The sequence below is a fragment of the Mustela putorius genome, unplaced genomic scaffold (assembly GCF_011764305.1).
Source record: "Mustela putorius furo isolate JIRA1106 unplaced genomic scaffold, ASM1176430v1.1 tig00003853_pilon_pilon_pilon, whole genome shotgun sequence".
In the NCBI taxonomy this organism is placed as follows: Eukaryota; Metazoa; Chordata; class Mammalia; order Carnivora; family Mustelidae; genus Mustela; species Mustela putorius.
The window spans coordinates 70,106,679-70,124,840 of NW_025422005.1; the positions used below are offsets into that span (position 1 = coordinate 70,106,679).

At 35.7% G+C, this 18,162-nt stretch overlaps 1 protein-coding gene across 9 annotated transcripts in view; it reads right to left on the reverse strand.

Annotated features, from left to right (window-relative positions):
* Positions 1-18,162, reverse strand: part of TTLL7 (tubulin tyrosine ligase like 7) — a 149,600-nt gene that overhangs the window by 49,361 nt on the left and 82,077 nt on the right. For all 9 annotated transcript variants that reach the window (XR_199427.3, XM_013056228.2, XM_004752722.3 and 6 more), the window contains 5 exons: positions 16,323-16,470; positions 16,164-16,237; positions 15,014-15,149; positions 7,842-7,928; positions 3,126-3,324 (listed from right to left, as the gene is read on the reverse strand). Coding sequence is in view for 8 of the 9 variants with exons in the window: in XM_013056228.2 (XP_012911682.1) it covers positions 3,126-3,324; positions 7,842-7,928; positions 15,014-15,149; positions 16,164-16,237; positions 16,323-16,470 (644 nt within the window). In the remaining variant the exon portion in view is untranslated. The remainder of the gene's footprint in view (positions 1-3,125; positions 3,325-7,841; positions 7,929-15,013; positions 15,150-16,163; positions 16,238-16,322; positions 16,471-18,162) is intronic.

Here is an 18,162-nt window from a genome sequence, read left to right on the forward strand (position 1 = left end):
TGAAACATGACTTAAAAAAAAACAGAAGAAAGGAAAACTAACATTCATGAGCACTTTCTATAAGCCAGGCATCTTGCTAGGTGCTACACTTTAATCTTAACTTTCACAGAAACCCTCTGAAGTAGGAATCTGCATCGCCTGGAGACTCAGAACTTTCTCAAGTCACATGACAAGAAAGTGGCCAGACTCAGGTTTAAGTCCTGACCTATACAACATCAGTGTCCTTCCACTTTCTAAAGCATGATGCCACCTACTCTCTTTGCATTAGACTGGTCATTTATTAGAATTTGTGTATAGATTCTATAAAATAGAATACTTTATAGCAAGACTCATAGAGGGGGATAGAAAGGAGTCTAGAGAGTGGCCAGAATAAATGCATGTTACAGAATTTACGGCACAAAAGGAAAAAAACCCCATAAAACAGAAGAAAAACATTAAGATCATCCTAATGGAGTTTAAACATATAGTTGGTTATTACAAAAGTAGTAGTAGACAAGTAGTCTTATTATTCACAGGAGAGGAGAAAAAAAAAAACTAGATTTAAATTCCCACAGTAGAAGATTTAAGTCAAGGAAAAAATGTCTGGATCTAGAGGGTTGTTATCAGAACAAACTAGGGAAAACCAAAGAATATCTTTCCCAATGAATACCATTTAAAAAAGAGAACCAAGTGTTCCAGGTAAATTTTGACTCCTGACATAGGGAAATAGAATATCCCTCAATATCATCAAAAGTTATATATTTTTTAGTTCATATTTTATAAATTCCCTCTGTTCTATATTCTCTCTCTGCTCAGGGACTACATCAATCTTCAGTAATTAAATAATTTAATAAAACTCACATGAAGCAAGTTGAATACCCAAACATTTCTCTTACATACACCTTATATTTAAGGATGTATTCCTATAGGATATTTTGAGTCAGTGATAATCCTAAAACCGTTTGGGTTCTGGTGAATATAAAAAATGCACTCAGTAAAGCTATAGAAGATGTTTAAAAAAAAAAAAAAACTTCCATTTTTTCCAATTATTAACTTTCTTCTGAACCTAAAGGTCACATCCAATTTTTTTAAAAGGACCATGCTTCTAGAAAAGGGCTGTGTGAGAAACATATCACTAGTCAGTCTTCTATAGGAAAATACACAAAAGCATGTACTACTACGTACACCTAGGTTCTGCTCTCTTTGAGGGCTTAAAGTGGTAGTTTGGAATGTACAATCTGATCACAGGTGCAGAAGGAAAATATCCTTTCCCTTGAATCACCACAGATTCCCATTTTTTTTCCCTGCATACATGGGAAATTCAGAGAGAATAATTAAATCACTAGATACAGCAATAATATTTAGGTAGATTAGCAAAAAATGGTTGTAACTTGCATATATAAGTTATGTGAGAAGACTATTTCATATTTGAAATTACAGCAAGTGTAAATTTCCTAAGTTATCTCTACACCAGAGTATGTTACACATAATCTGGATTCTGCCCTCCATCATTAGCATCACTTTGGAAAGAAAACTCAAGGAGGGCTTGTGGCTATGGTATTCTTTAGTGTAATACTAAAGAGAGAATATAAAACAAATGGAAACCTTTATGGTAAATCCTAATGACTATAGAAATAATATATAACTAAAAAGGAAAAATACATATAACTGAATTAAGCTAGCTTTAAAATGTGAATTCACACTCAAAAACACTTTTGGTACACTAAATAAATCTCAATTTATTTTTAGCCTGAGAAAAGAGAACACTCTAAGAGCTTTAGGAATCTTGGCCACATTTCCGCAACCCAACCCTCATCCACAGTTGGCTCACAGTCTTAGGGATGCCCACCTTAAACGAGGGATTAAACAAAGGGTAAGATCTGGACAAGACAACGTTAGCTTCCAAAACAGAAACAGAGCCTTACTTTCAAACATACACTGAAAGCACGTAAGGCATCTTTAAGAAAAAAAGGAAGTAATTGATAAAATAGCTTGCAACTCTAGAACAGGTGCTCAATAGACATCTTAAGTGAGTAAATAAATGAAATGGAACATAATATGTTATTTCTCCTCCAAACACATGAACTCTCAAAGACAGGAACACTACCATGTATCTTTATAAAATAATTCAGTAAAAGAAAGTAAAGGAAAAGGAAAAGACCATTAAAAATCTTCATGATAATTTTGGTTAGAGATATTTTAAAATCTTCATCTGTTTGTGCTGTATTCCTCCTGGCATTTTGCCATAAGTATGGAAGGCCAAGTTTAAAACACACTCATTTCCAGAGAACTGACACATTAAATAAGCCACTGCTGGAGATCAAAGAAGGCTCACAGTTGCATTTACTGCCTGACTGAACTGGTCCCTTTCTTGGAGCCTTGGGACAATGGAGGACGAGGTGGAGACAGGAGAGATGGGAGTTAAGAAAAGCCCTGCCTTGGAGGCAGAATGGGGAAGGGGGATCCAAGTGAGCCTGAGAAAACAGCAGTACCACACTGGACATTTGCAGATGAAAGAATTGTGAACACATCTGAAATCAAAGAAGGAGTGAATGACCAAATGGAAGAGAGAGAGAGGATGTGAAAAGAAAGAAGGAAAGAGAAAAGAGGAAGGTGAAAAGGAAGCCAACAGAGCAGCTGGTTGGTTACTGTCCAGAATACTTGCTGTAGGTATCCCAGAGCCCTGACTTAAGTGTTCAGCCCTGATGAAAACGGGAGGGAACAAAACTTCAACTATTTCACAATTGCGTGGCTGACAGAGATGTTCAAGTCAAGTACCTAGAGAGATACACACATTTTTAAAAAGAGGTGAACATATAAAATAAAACTGGGGACCAAAAGGGAGGGAAAGCACAGGGGTGGGGGTGGAGAATGGAGCGAGGGAACATAACAGTCTTAAAAGAGAATGCAGCCCACAGATCCTTCATTCTCAGAGATCCTTCATTCAACCTGTTTCTTTTCCCTCTGCAGCCTCTGGAAGGGACTATGTGGTGTGCCCAGGTCAGGATTAGGGAATGAAGTGAAGTGGAGTCCAGGTCCTCTCACACAGGACAAGGGTCCATTTGGCCCAAGGTCTTTTATTGAGTTCAGTAACTGCTGTTCCGTAATTCTTCATATAACAACAAAACTAGAAGAAATGAACTTACTGGACTGTTGAATTAATTTGTAGTTGTTGGACTGTTTAAAGTTATACGTGACTTGCTTTCCTCTGTTCTTATTTTGGTACTCTTCTTTCTCATTGTCCTCAGATTCCGAAGCACTGCTGCTACTGTCGTAACTGCTGTCACTGCTGTAGTATTTCTGTCTTTTCATTACCTCAGAGCTCTCAGGCATGGAGGACAGAGGCTGAACCAGAGGGAAATGTGTCCTGTTAGAATTCAGAGCACTGCTCATGAACTATGAGCATGATCAGTTACTATTTTTAATTTCCTGCTTACACTGGCTACTTTTCACCAAAGCCTGAGACCCACCCAAAGTATGACAGCTACCGCATGCCATTAGCCTACTGTGCTCTTCTTTGAGGCTTCTGTTTCTGCAAAATGTTCCCTCTTGAATGGTACAGAGCTCAGTCGTGAAGAGGAAAATGCTGTGTGATGTGAAGAAATGATCAGAGTACCCACAAATAGCAAAATAAAGTATTTGAGATGAAAATGAAAATATGAAAATCAGAAACATAATCAGCTTTTCTTCATTCCATACAGAGAGATTACTCACTACTCATCAAAACTCAGAGCTGTACTTTTGTTGTATCATTGATGTTCAGAGCCACTCAGTAAATGCTCGTTTGTGTGTTGTGTGTGTGTGTGTGTGTGTGTGTGTGTGCATATGTGTGTGTGTTGCTTTTGAGGGAGAGAAGAAAGGACGGGGGGAAGAAAGGCAGAAAGAGTAAGAAAAGCCAGTTAAACCACTGCAAGTAAAGGGGCACCTGGGTGGCTCAGTCGGTTAAGCATCTGCCATCCACTCAGGTCATGATCCTGGGGTCCTGGGATGGAGCCCTGCTGGGCTCCCTGCTCAGCAGGGAGTCTGCTTCTCCCCCTCACCTCCCCCTGCTTGTTCTCCCTCTCTCTCTCGCTCATAAATAAATAAAATCTTTTTAAAAAATCACTGTAGATAAAATAAGATAAATTACTGTAAGTATAGTAAGGCCACATCATAAAACAGAGCCTATAAGCCTATCCACTCACATAATATATAACACAAAGCAAGATAATCCTTACATGTCTAATTAGCTCTGGATGTTTTTACAAATCAAAATTTTTAGTTAATTGTCTACTTTTCCAAATGGGTTCTGAACAGCTTGTGCCTCTTCTCACAGGATTTCTGAATCTGACATGTAGGTTTGGCCATAATGGAGCAACACTGCTTTTCATTGTCCATGCTACCCAAAAAAGTGGCATCATGTAAAAATCAGTACGGCAAGAGTTTTTGGAGGATAGATCCCATGTAGAAGGGTAAAACTGTAATGCTTCAAAATTCCCTGCTATTATGTTCCAGTATTTCTATTAGAATTACTTGTCTCTAAACCTCCCAAACACTGTGTTTCCAAGGATGCCAGGTGAGGGATTTAAAAAGATAAGGGAAGTAGGACAGCTTCACTTCAGAAAGAACGTACGCAACCAAGAACAAGACATTTTTACGACTTAGTCATTTTAAGAGACTATTTATTATACAAACTATATGCCTCTTGCTCCTGCTGGGAAAGGTTCCTGTAGCTATACACTAGATTCTTGTTCTCTGTTTAATAAAAATGCTTTAATGCTAGCATACACAATAAGGAAAGCCTTGGTTACCATGGGACGTCACTGAAATAAGGTATATCTTCTCATGTGTTAGTGTAGAATGAAAGATAAAGAGAGAAATAGCATGTCATAAAGTGCCTGGAAGACACAGTAAGCCAAAGCATGATCCTCTTAAAGTTACCGCCTTTGCAAATGGTGGAAAAATATCCAAAGTAGGGAAAGTAATTTAATACACTATGGTACCAACTTGTATTTGAAAGTGTTTTTCTTTTAATAGTCCAATATTTGCCTGAGCACTAACAATGTTCAAAGAGATATGCATTAAAAACACTGACTAGTACACAATCATGGAACATTTTGATAGTCTTGGGGAATATGAGTTCTAGAGGAAGCTTGTTTCTTCAGAAGTCTCGCAGGCGCCTCTCCAAAGAGACAATGGCACAACCAGGCTTGCTGGTAGTGTCCTCCTTCATGTAGGCAAACAGCTTTCAGGTTTCTCAAAGAGCTTGACTACACAATGACTTATTTGATCCTATAATGAATCACTAGGGGAAATGATAGCTGAACCTTTGTGTCATATGCATTTGGGACTTTTTGACCAACACACTGTTCAGGCAATAACTAATAAGAAGTGATAGTGGTCTGAAGTTCAAACAGTACCTTAACTGCAAAATGGAATTTGTAAATTGGCATTGAGTTAGGATACACATCATACTACTTATTTTTGTGTCCTATTTTATTATGAACTGGGCCACACATAAAAATATATAAATAGCATAAAGATTAGTAATCACTCAACTGAAAAAAAAGAACAATGCTCACAGCTGATACTTTATGTGATATTTATTATTTAAAGAGCTAATTAATATTTCTTAGTTTCTCGAATAACTGAAAAATTAATTCTCCTAGTACAAGTTTCATTTAACCTTCACTATATCTTAAACATACTGAAAATTAATGTTTACGATGTGATAGCATCCCTCTAAAATGAAAGGCTGCTTTGAAGTTTGGCTCACCCCAGACCCTCACCATACATAAAGTTAAAAGTTATAACGTGTTTTTGCTTCAGACTGATTATGCAACTTTTGACCATTTTGAAATATTACTGGCATTAAAACCTACAGAAACTAGCCAATTCATTTCATTTCAACAAATACAGTTATCTTCTACTACTTGCCTAGAATAAGAGGGGTTGAAAAAAATATAAAATGTGAATTCTGCCTTCCAGGAGCTTATTTTTTTATGTGGATGCTAAGTATTATTTAATGAAGCAAACGAGAGTATGACAGGTGGTCTCAGGGCCTTTGCATTTGTCATTCTGCCTCAATTCTGTGCCCACAAGTTGTCTCACAACTGGTTTGCGGAGTTGCAATGATTAATACACAAAGCTTAGAACCTATTCACTTTTAAAGATACTCTAAAATATATTAGAGGCATTATCAACAGCATCAGTCACAATTCTTCAGTATAAAGCACATATTTCAGAAGAAGGGTACCTGACATCCAAGGTCTCTGGATCTCTACCAGAAACATATTTTTCACCAGGTTCATCTTCTACTATTTTACTCCCCAGGAATCTTCCATTTGAGTGATACCAAATACTTTCTTATTTCTCCAATACTCTATGCAATGTCACACCTCTATGTCTTTGCCTTAAATATTCCCTCTAAACTGAATATCCTTCCCCTCGTCCTTAATGTTTAGAGCACTATTCGTTTTTTAAGACCCAATTCCAATGTCACTTCCTGTGCAAGGCTATCCAGTCTACCAGTCCTTTGCTTCTCAATGTAATTATAGCACTTTCCACTCCCTTTATTAAGGCACTTTCCACAATACAGCCTGGACTTTGGTTCACCTACCTGTTCTTCCACTAGCCAATGAGGTCATTGTGGACACATTCAACAAATTTAATTAATGGCTTTTGATCACCTTCTAAGTACCAAACACTATGCTAGGTGCTAGAGATAACAACATACTTCCTACCCTCAAAGTATTTACAAGTTCATTCTAAACCAAACATGCACACAATTGTCACAACTCACTAAAAGTGTTCTTTGTAGCACAAGAGAAAAAGCAGAAGAAGGAAGATCTAACTAGGGGAAAGAGGTAAGATTTCACAATGGCAGCAACGTTTCAGCTGGATAGGAAGGGAGTCTGCAATCAAGCAATGAATGGATTTTTTTTTTTTTTAATAGGAAGGCATTCCTGAGGCTTAGAAAAAGCATGAAAGCATGACAGAGCATGATGATGTGTATAAGGACATAGTGATAGCTCTGTATTGCTGAAACATAAACTAAAACAACAGCAACAATAATAATGACAACTGAATTAAAAAGTTTCCTAGATTTTACAAATTCAACACTTTCCAACTCTACCAGCAAGGCCTTTAACATATAAAAAAGGACCATGTAGATCATCACTACAAAGAGAATGAAGGTAAGGCAAACACATGTCCATTTTTGCTTGCATGATAGCTTCCTGTTTATTCCTAGAAACCATACCTATTTTAACTAACACAATTTCAACAATAAGTGGGGCTCCCCATGAGGATTTCCAGAGTGATAATTTGCCTTACCTATAATGCTACACATCTCTGGAAATTGTTAAGTCTAAAGATAGGAGAAAAATGTAATACTGAGTATAGAATAAGGGTACTAGTTTTAAGTCCCTCTTGGCCCTAACTCATAGGGTCTTTCCTAGCCTTAGGGAAAGAATTAAAAAATGAAGGAAACTTGCAGCGCCTGGGTGGGCTCAGTCAATTAAGCATCCGCCTTTGGCTCAAGTCATGATCCCAGGGTTCTGTGATTGAGCCCCACATGGGGCTTTCTGCCTCTCTGCTCAGCAGGGAGCCTATTTCTCCCTCTCCCTCTGCCTGCCACTCTGCCTACTTATGCTCACCCTCTCTCTCTCTGTCAAATAAATAAATAAAATTTAAAAAAATAAAAATAAAAATTGAGGAAAACTAACAATACTTCTCTTGAGTATATCTCCCTAACTCTAACTGCACTGGTCCATACAGTTCCTTGAAAGTGGCATCAGGAACAATGGTAAGAACAATGAAGGTAAAATCAACTGTACTTAGTAGCATCTACTTTGAGAGTAAAGAATGTAGAGGTACTGCACCTTTGGCCCTCGAGGCTTGGCAGTTTTGCCCATCAATTTTTCATCATCAATTTCACATTGTTCCAGAAGATCTAAAATATCTTCTTCCTTAAAAAAAAATATTAAAATTGTGATCATTAATGGACTCTACAATCTTTCCAAGGTCATTAATGTCCATAAAATATTGTACAACAACGTGTCCTAGAACTATTTAAGGAAGATTGCTTAAATCAAATGAAAAATAAAGAATCATGGAAAATCTCTTGAGGAAACCTTCATGGAAATCTGGCAATATAAACAATACATAACTGAAATCTATCATGCATTAACATCATAAACAAATATGTCTTTACATTGCAGTACACTATTAAAATCTTAGAGTACAATACTTCAATAAATTAACCTATTGATCATTCATATTGAGCATATTGAACATTAAAATTTCTAACAGTTCACTCTAGTTTTCCAGAGCACAATTTTATCAATCATCTCTATATTAATTAGTGCAAAGTAATATTACAACTTCAGAAGAAAAATTGATGATTGGCCTAATAGTTTCATTTAGAACAATCTAATGTTAGTATTTAGTAAATGGGTACAATTTAAGGTAACTGTTTCAAAATTTTAACTATTGTGCAGGAGTATATTTAGAACTTTGTGAAAGATTTTCATTCTATGGGTATAATACTTGCTCTTCCAGAATCATTGCCAAGTCAAGGGGCAAAGTTATAAAAACATATACTGAAATAAATCTTGAGCAAACCAAAGTGATAGGAGTATAACAGCTACACTGAAAGAGGTTCCTTGAGTTATTTATTCAATCTATAAAAATATCACATCTCCATTTGTATATTTATGACATGTTTCAGTGTCTCCTATAAAAAGGTTTTTGAAGAAACTAGAAATCTCACTGTGCAATGGAAATTTGTAAAAATAAGTTACTCTTCATCCAATCTGATAAAGCTTAGGTATTAAAATACCAAAATACCTTTGCTATAATGTTTTGATTAAACAATAATCTTACAACGAATTCCCGTAACAGCAACACAAGATAGTTAAAAAGAAACTCAAAGAGTTCTGCTGCTTAGGAGAAAGAAGATCATAACAGATAATACTTTCATTATAGCAGCTAGAAAAAGATAAACTAAACAATCATGGTTTTTAAGACATCAGAAAGCTGTGGATAAAACGTAAGGTAAAATAAACTAAACACCAGAGCGGGGAAAAGTTCTAGACAAGCAGAGATGAGTAGCCATTTTCTACTTTGAAATCATTTGTCAAGTCTGCACACAGATGGGCAGAGACCACGTCTATAAAAGGCCGGGACAAAAAGGGAGAGTCTTCGATGGTCATGTGAGCTAGTGTAACATCAAGAACCACCCCACAGAGCTTGCTCTCTGGACCTCCTGGGTCTCTCCGACAGCAATTATAGTGAGCATGTAGTGGAATAGGAGGATATAGGCATGTGAAAGCCAGTCTTAAACAGTTTTTAGATACCAATAGAAAATGAGGTCCATAACAAACACTGAATAAATTTCATCCTTGAAAATGAAATCTTGCCATTTTGACGACGTGGATGGAACTAAAGCGTATTATGCTTAGCGAAATAAGTCAAGCAGAGAAAGACAACTCTCATATGATCTCCCTGATATGAGGAAGTTGAGAAGCAACATGGGGGGTTTGGTGGGTAGGAAAAGAATAAATGAAACAAGATGGGATCGGGAGGGAGACAAACCATAAGAGACTCTTCATCTCACAAAACAAACTGAGGGTTGCGGGGGGGGGGGGGGGGGGGGGGGGGGGCAAAGGGGGGGGGGGAGAGGGGGGTGGGGTTATGGACATTGGGGAGGGTATGTGCTGTGGTGAGTGCTGTGAAGTGTGTAAACCTATTCACAGACCTGTACCCCAGGGCTAATAATACATTATATGTTAATAAAAAAGAATTTCATCCTTGACACCCTTGAAACAAGATGGTAAACTAAAACTACTACAACCCAGCCTGGACCAAGTTTAACTTTTCTCTTTTTTTGATAGAAATTAATTTGACATATAATATTGTGTAAATACACATTTATATATTTCATATGATTGTCATTGTAGTTAATAGCTTCTCCATCATGTCACATAATTATCATTTCTCTTTTGTGATTGGAATAATAAATATCTGTTCTCTCAGCAAGTTTGATGCTTAGAAGACAATATTGTCTATATTCACTATACTGTGCATTAGATCTCTAGGACTTATTTACTACTAGTTGCAAGACTGTATCCTTAAATAATCTCTCTCTTATTCCCCCACCTCTGAACCCTGGTAAACACCATTTCACTGTTTTTGAGTTTAGCTTTTTTGGATTCCACATGTAAGTGAAACCCTATAGTATTTGTCTTTTTTGTCTGACTTAATTAACATAATGTTCTCAAGGTCCACTAATGTTGTCACAATGGCAGGACTCACTTCTTCCTCATGGCTGCAAACATTCCATTGTACATATATACCACATCATCTTTATCCATTCATCCACTGACAGGCACTTAGAAAATTATTTCCAAGACTTGGCTACTGCGAATAATGTTGCAATAAACATGGGAGTGAATTTATTGCTCTGATATCCTGTTTTCACTCCCTTTAGATATAACCCAGAGGTGGAATTGCTGGATCATATGTTAAATCTACTTTTAACTTTTTGAGGAACTTCATATTGCTTTCCATAGTGGATGAACCAATTTATAATCCCACCAATAGTATGCAGTATCCCTTTTCCCCACATCCTCACCAACACTTGCTATCTCTTGTTTTCTTGATGACACCATTCTAACAGGTATGAAATGATACTTCATTGTGGTTTTGATTTGTATTTCCCTGATGATTAGTGATGTTGACCATTTTCTCATGTACCTATTGGACATTTAGATGACTTCTTTGGAAAAAAAAATGTCCATTTAGCTTCTCTGCCCATTTTTTAGATTCTTTTTTGTTGTTGTGGGTATATAGCTCCATGAGTTCTTTAAATGTTTTGGATATTAATTCCTTATCATATATATGATTTATGAAATGTTTCTCCTATTCTGCAGGTTACATTTTCGTGCTGTTGATTATTTCTCTTGCTCTGCAGAAGCTTTTAAGTTTGATGTAGTTCCATTTTGTTGACTTTTGCTTTTGTTCAACTTCTCTTTGGCTCAAAATGATTAGCCCCTTACCTTAGCACCCTGAAAGAAGGAAGATATACCTTTTTTGGAAAAAATAGTATCAGTTCAGTTTTTATGATTCTTTTATAGACACTGCCAAACAAATAAAAACTGTAGGATATCCAAAATAACAGGAAAATGTGACCCATGATATAAAGGAAAAATCATTTTAAAGAGCAGGTCCTAAGTGATCCGGATGTTAAAATGAACAAATAAGGATTTTAAAATTACTACTATATATATATTAAAGAAAATTGATTAAAAATGGACAAAATGAATGGAAGATGCAGAATTTCAACAGAGAAATGAGATTTTAAAGAAACAAATGAACATTCTTGAGTTGAAAAATATAATCAAAAATTAAGAAATGATTGGATATGCTTGCAGCAGACTGGGCACAGCAAAGATATCTCAGTGTAAATTATCCAAACTGAAGCACACAAAAAGATAAAAGAAAAACAGAACAGAGTAAACAATATACATGGGATGCTGTCCAATCACCTAATATAGGTGTCATTAGAGTTTCATAAGAGACAAATACAAAATAACATAGCAACAATATCTGAAGAAGTAACGGAGGAGAACTTTCCAAAACCAATGGAATACATCAACCCAGAGCCTCAAGAAATTGAGAAAACTACAAGCTGGATTAATACAAAGAAAACCACATATAAGCACATCAAAGTCAAAATGCTAGTGGTGGGGGAGGGTGTGGAATCATCCAGGGGAAAGGACACATTACATTTAGAAGGAAAATAAAAATAATATGTTTGATTTATGAGTAGAAACAATAGGAACCAGCGGACAAATAAGTGACATCTATAACAGTGCTGAAACAAACAAACAAAAGAGCCTGTCAAGATAGAATTCTAGATCCAATTAAATTTCTCTTAAAGAAGACAAAATGAAAAACAATTTCTTACCAAAATACAAGATAGAGAGAAAACTAATCAATACCACACTTCTGCTACAAGGAATATAAAGTACTAAAGAAAGTTTCTGAAACTGAAGAAAGACAACCCTTGTTAGAAGCATGAATCTGCAGGACAGGATGGAAGAACATGAGAAAGGGTATGTCTGTGAGTAAATAGGAAATGTTAGTTAGAAAACTATTAAAGACCACTGCTTGCTTAGACAATACTAACAATGTATTCTGAGGTTCCTAACATAAGTAAAAGTAAAATATATCTTAACAGCACAAAGTCGGAGGTATGCTACAATATAACTAAAAGCCAAAAGAGAAAATAAAATAGTATAATAAAAAATAATTGATTTTTCCAAAAGAATACAGGGAGCAACGAAAAAAATAATGAACAGATGGAATAGAGAACAAAGAGCAAGAGGGAAGACATAAACCCAACTATACTAGTAAATGTGTGAAATGACTAAGAGACAGATAGTGTCAAACTGAATTTTAAAGCAAATTATGACCCAACTGCATGGTTTTTACCAGAGATATTTTAAATATAAGAACACAGATGAGTTGATAAATAGATAGAATGATATATCAACCAAAGAGTAACCATAACAAAGAAACTAGTTATCCACATTAGTCACACAACGTAAGCTTTGTAGTCAACTGTAGTCACAGTTGGTAGTTTTAACAATCTTTTTCAGGAATTGCTAGAACAAGTAGGAAAAAAAATTTGGAAAGGATTTAGGATATTTGAACAACACTAACAGCCAAATTTACTTTTGACATGTATAAAAGTCTATAAGTAGCACCTGTAGTAGCCTATTATTTTCACATATACTTGGAACATTCACAAGAATACGTACTCTATTGACTTGAATCAAGTATCAATTCATTTTACAATATTAAAATCAGAATGTTTTCTAATACAATGAAATAAATTAGAAATTTTTAACAAAAATAAAGCAAGAAAATTTCAGTGTATAGAAATTAAACAAAAAACTTCTAAATAACCAAATAGAAACCAGAAATTAATTTAGGATGGCAATTAATAAAAATATAATATATAAAAATTGCTAGATACAAGGACAAGATAAAAAAAATCAGATGTTACGATGTGAAAAAATTTTTAAATGAAAAATTTTTAAAATTATATTTATTGGCAACAGCAGCAAAAACAACAAATACTTAAGAATAAATTTAATTAAAGATGTGCAAAAACTATACACCAAAATCTATAAACACAGTTGAGTAATGGACTCAAGTACATGGAGAGATATGCCATATTAGTGGATCAGAAGACTCAGTACTATTAATTCCTCAGTATGGTTAATATTACTATTAATATAGATTAGTATTAATTAATATTAATATTAATACAGTGCCAATTAAAATCTTAGCAGCTACTTTGTAATAAAAAATTAATCAAAATTTAAAATCAAGGTGATTCTAAAATGTAAATGGAGGCATTAAGGACCTACAAAGTCCAAAAGCAACAATACTGAAGATAGTGTAATGTTTGTGTGAGAAGAGGCTCATAAACCAATGGGATAGGGCAAGCAAACTGTTGACATTTAAACTAGATTTTGAAGAAGACAAGGAAGAAGGGAATTTGGATTTGAAGCCCATTATGTGACAAGTACTTTAAACAGACTATTTGAATTAACCTCCACTTTATTTTAACCACAAGCCTGTTATAGTTTTAATACTACTATATTAGTGATGAGCAAAGTACTGATCAAATAGTTTAGTCTAAGGTTACATAATTTACACATGGGGGAGCTGGAATTTGAATGTACACTGATCTGCTTCCAAATTCCAAGGTTTTCTAGCAGAAAAAGTGGGGGTAGGGAGCAGAGTAATGAGAAGATGAACAGACACGGTAATCACAGGAGAGACCAGTACAGAACAGGTGGCAGAAAATGAACAGAGGTCTCCTACTGTCTTAATTAAGAAAAACAAAGGGCCACAGAATATAATTCTACTGGTGGAAATGTGTATGTCAAAACAAAGACTTTTGGAGGAAAAGAACATTGAGGTCCACATTATTCCTTCAGCTCCTGTCTCAGGTGTAGCCAGCTTGAAAGTGGCTCTGTACCTTGTTGCAGAATTTGAGTGAAAAGACCATAGCAAAATCTATGAATAATAAATTTTATCATTTTTAATGACTCGATATAATAGGGTATCCAAGAAATGGGAGGTTATCACTGTAGTGAAATGTCCAGTAATAAAAAGTGCATTTTAATGAATCCACACAAGCTTATTTGTCCAGTGAGATTTTAGCAAGCAGAGGCTTAATGAGCACTTGCACACTGTGGATGTCCTCTTGAAATGCTTCCTTTTGAAACTCCAAGCTACCTAGCAAAGAAATGAGATCTGGCTACCTAGCAAAGAAATCATGTATAGAGAAAGAAACATCAAGCCAGCTCCTCAGACATTCCAGCTATCTTAACTGAGGCACCAGACATGTGAGGCTTTCTTGGATTTCTAATCCTTGAGCTTCTAAATAAATGCAACTATGATTCACTCCAAGCAAGCCAAGCTGAAGAACTACTCAGCTGAGCTCAGCCAAGATTACAGAATATGAGCAAATAAATGGTTTACTATGGCAACAAAAGATAACTGATAGATATTTTGAAAAAGAGATTACTCTGTGTGTGTGTGTGTGTGTGTGTGTGTGTGTGTGTGTTTTAATTACTTCTCATATACCAGGTCTATGCAGTGTATCAGGGGAAAAAATACTGCATAAAGAAGTTAGTTACAATCCAAATAACGAGAGCATCACAAAACACTAGGTTAATTCAATGGATTTTTTTTTTAATTCAGGTACCTATACACACCTCTGTAAGAAGACGTGTTTACTATAATAAATTGATATTACAACATAACACCAACATTCTCTACTTCATAATTTGTCCTGTTAGCTTACTTATGAAATCACTTGGTTGGTTATGAAATGCTAGCAACTGCTAAAATAGAAGGAAAGTGCACCTTAAAACAAATGTTTTTACAAGTGGCTCTAAGGTGGATTGCTTTTAAAAACATATTATTTGGCTTCATTCACTTCTGTCTTTATAAGCATTCATTCCCTTACCTTCATCCTTTTCAAAGGATTATTCAGCTCTCGCTGGAATGAAGCTGCTCTCCCTGAAAGGAAGGTCTGAAATGCAACAGCCAATAAATTCTCATACTTTTCAAGCAGAGTTTTATCTTCGGGAGGATAAATTCGTCTACAATAAATCAGAAAAACCAGTTTGTTTAAAAGAAGCTACTGTAGTGCAATAGCTAAGTTCAATTATACAGATAGTCCTTGACCACCTACTCTCTACCAGTTGCTTCACTAGGTGCTAGAAATAAAGATGAATGCAGCTATAAGAAATTCACACACATTTTCAGCAGTTATTTACACATAGTTTATCTAGAGAATGGTCATTAAACAATGAAGCTCCAGAAAGCACAGTAAAAGGGTTTGGTTGTAGAGCAGTGGTTGGAGAAGAATTGCAATTAGGCATATTGAAGAAATATGGATCTTCATGGGAGAGAGCAGGTGATGAGGAATAATCTGGAAATATGCAATTACAGTGTGGTTACTGACATATACAAGAATGTGGGCATTCATCTTGATATTCTCTTTTGGGATGATGGAATGTGCCTCTCTGAAGAAGAGAAGAAGGTAGAGGTAGAACGAGAAGGATGTGTTCTCAGAGTTGTTGTTGATGGTGTTAAGGCAGAAAAAAATGTTTTACTAAGAGTGTGAGAAGCTCTGTGGCCCCAAGTTCTCCTAACCCTTTATGACATTAAGTTAATGTCAAGCTTGGGAAGGGCAGCACTCTGTCCAAGAACACAAGGAATTCAGAAGGGGTGTCCTCTTTTATCTTGTCAGAGGATACCATGGAGGTGTTTCAGTTCAACACAGTCCACCCCTCTGTAATATCTCATACCTGCCTCCTTTAAACATTTTCATTATTTGTCTGGTTCCTGAATATGCGAGTTTAAACAAAATAGAGCAACCACTCTGAACTGACAGAAAGAAAACTGAGACCTAAAACCTGACATACTACATTATAAGTACATAAGGTCACAGAATAGTATCAGATTTAAAAGATCTCATACAACCACCCATGAAGCTGGCTAGCAGGAATGAAACAAATAGTGCTCAAAATAAGTATAAAAGGTTAAAAATGTAGAACAGTTCTTTTGACACTTTACTTTTTCAATCTATAAGAAAACGGAGGCACAATTACCTATAATTCCCCATATGCCGATTTTCATGTTCTTCTTTTAAAATCTGCTTTCGTAATTGAGCGAGTCTCTCTTTCTAGAAATGAAGAAATTTGACAAATAAAATCTGACCAATGAATTATGCAATTCAAATTGTGGATATATTCTAAAAATTTTCATACCAACTCTTCTTTCCGCCTCTCTAACTGATGTCTCTGCTGTTCCCAGTCTGAGGACCCTGGTAAGAGCCTTTTTATTGAATTTTGACCATATAGTCTCCTTTGAGCCTCAGCTTTTTGTTTGGCCAAGTTTCTCCTTTTATCACTGGTCCTGAAATTTAAAACACAGGAATTCAAGTAAGTCCTGATCTTATCCCTATGAGGAGAATGAGCAGAAGAGGAGACACAGTGGGGCTATGAATCAATGTTTATATATATCCACGTCTGTCATATTCATCTAATCATCCATCATCTATGGGTCTCCTTATATTAAACTGAGGTTCTGTATTCCCAGGAGGTGTGATGGAATACTCTGAGCAATCTACATTCTTTGGGATTTTCTTGAGATTAAAAGCATATATCCTTACAAAATGAGCTTTCAGGTATACATGGAGCCACACTCTAAGTAAAACATTGTGTTGAGAATTGTGCAGACTTAGGGGCGCCTGGTGGCTCAGTGGGTTGGGGCCTCTGCCTTTGACTCTGGTCATGATCTCAGGGTCCTGGGATGGAGCCCTGCATCCGCATTGAGCTCTCTGCTCCACGGGGAGCCTGCTTCCTCCTCTCTGCCTAGTTATGTTTTCTCTCTGTCAAATAAATAAAATATTTTTTAAAAATTGTGCAGACTTGAAAGACAAGTCTAACACATATATGCCCACGGAGACTCCATCTGGATGGAGAGAAAAAGCACATCTATAATGTAAACTTCATTAGCATATGCTGAAAGTGTTAAGAATTGTACTAAATTCTTTAAGTGGAACAACACTAAGAAAAATAAGGAAAACGAATTCTAATTTTCCTTTATTTTTAAGTCTAGAAATTTCTCACTGTTTGAACTATGTATATCTCACTTTTTTTTTTTAGATTTTTATTTATTTATTTGACAGAGAGAGATCACAAGTAGGCAGAGAGGCAGGCAGAGAGAGAGAGAGGAGGAAGCAGGCTCCCTGCTGAGCAGAGAGCCTGATGCGGGACTCGATCCCAGGACCCTGCGATCATGACCTGAGCCGAAGGCAGAGGCTTTAACCCACTGAGCCACCCAGGTGCCCTGTATATCTCACTTTTATGAAGACAAAAACACCCATAGATTATGTCCTGAACTGGTTGGCAAAGACACGCAAAAAACAAAAACAAAAACAAAATAATAAGGTTTACTTATATAATAATAGTAAATGTAAAAGAAAGTATAGGTATACTGTTTGAATAATCCAAAATATTTGATGCACTTGTGTAAGCTAAATAAACAAAAATTTCACTTTCTATATCTCCTCTATTCATTTCTTTTAGGATAATTGAAATTTCAGTTAAATTGAGGTGAATCATTCTTTGATCAAGCAAAAAAGGGGCCATATGAAAATTTCTTAACAAATTTACCTATCAAAAAAAAAAAAAACCCAGAAAAACAAATTCATGCATTGATCTCTTTTTTTAATAATGCTTTCCATAGAAAGCTACTTTTTAAGCAGGTATCTGCTAAATTCTTGGAAACATTTAAAATAAATAAATTGCTTGGAAGCATCCCACAACTCCTTTAGTGTTCTTTAAATGATGATTAGAATCAATTGAAATAATAAAATCCCTGGGCTTAAATGACCTCAGAGTTCCTTTAATCCAACACCCTAAACACTATTTGAACACTTACAATGGTAAACACCTCACAACTTCATTAAGCAGTTAATTAAACTTCTAACAAATTTCTTTCATACTGAGCCAAAAGCTTTCCTACAATATAACATTTTTTAATATTTGAGATCCATGATCATTTACACTGCAACCAACCTAATAATATTCTGTTGGTGCAGCA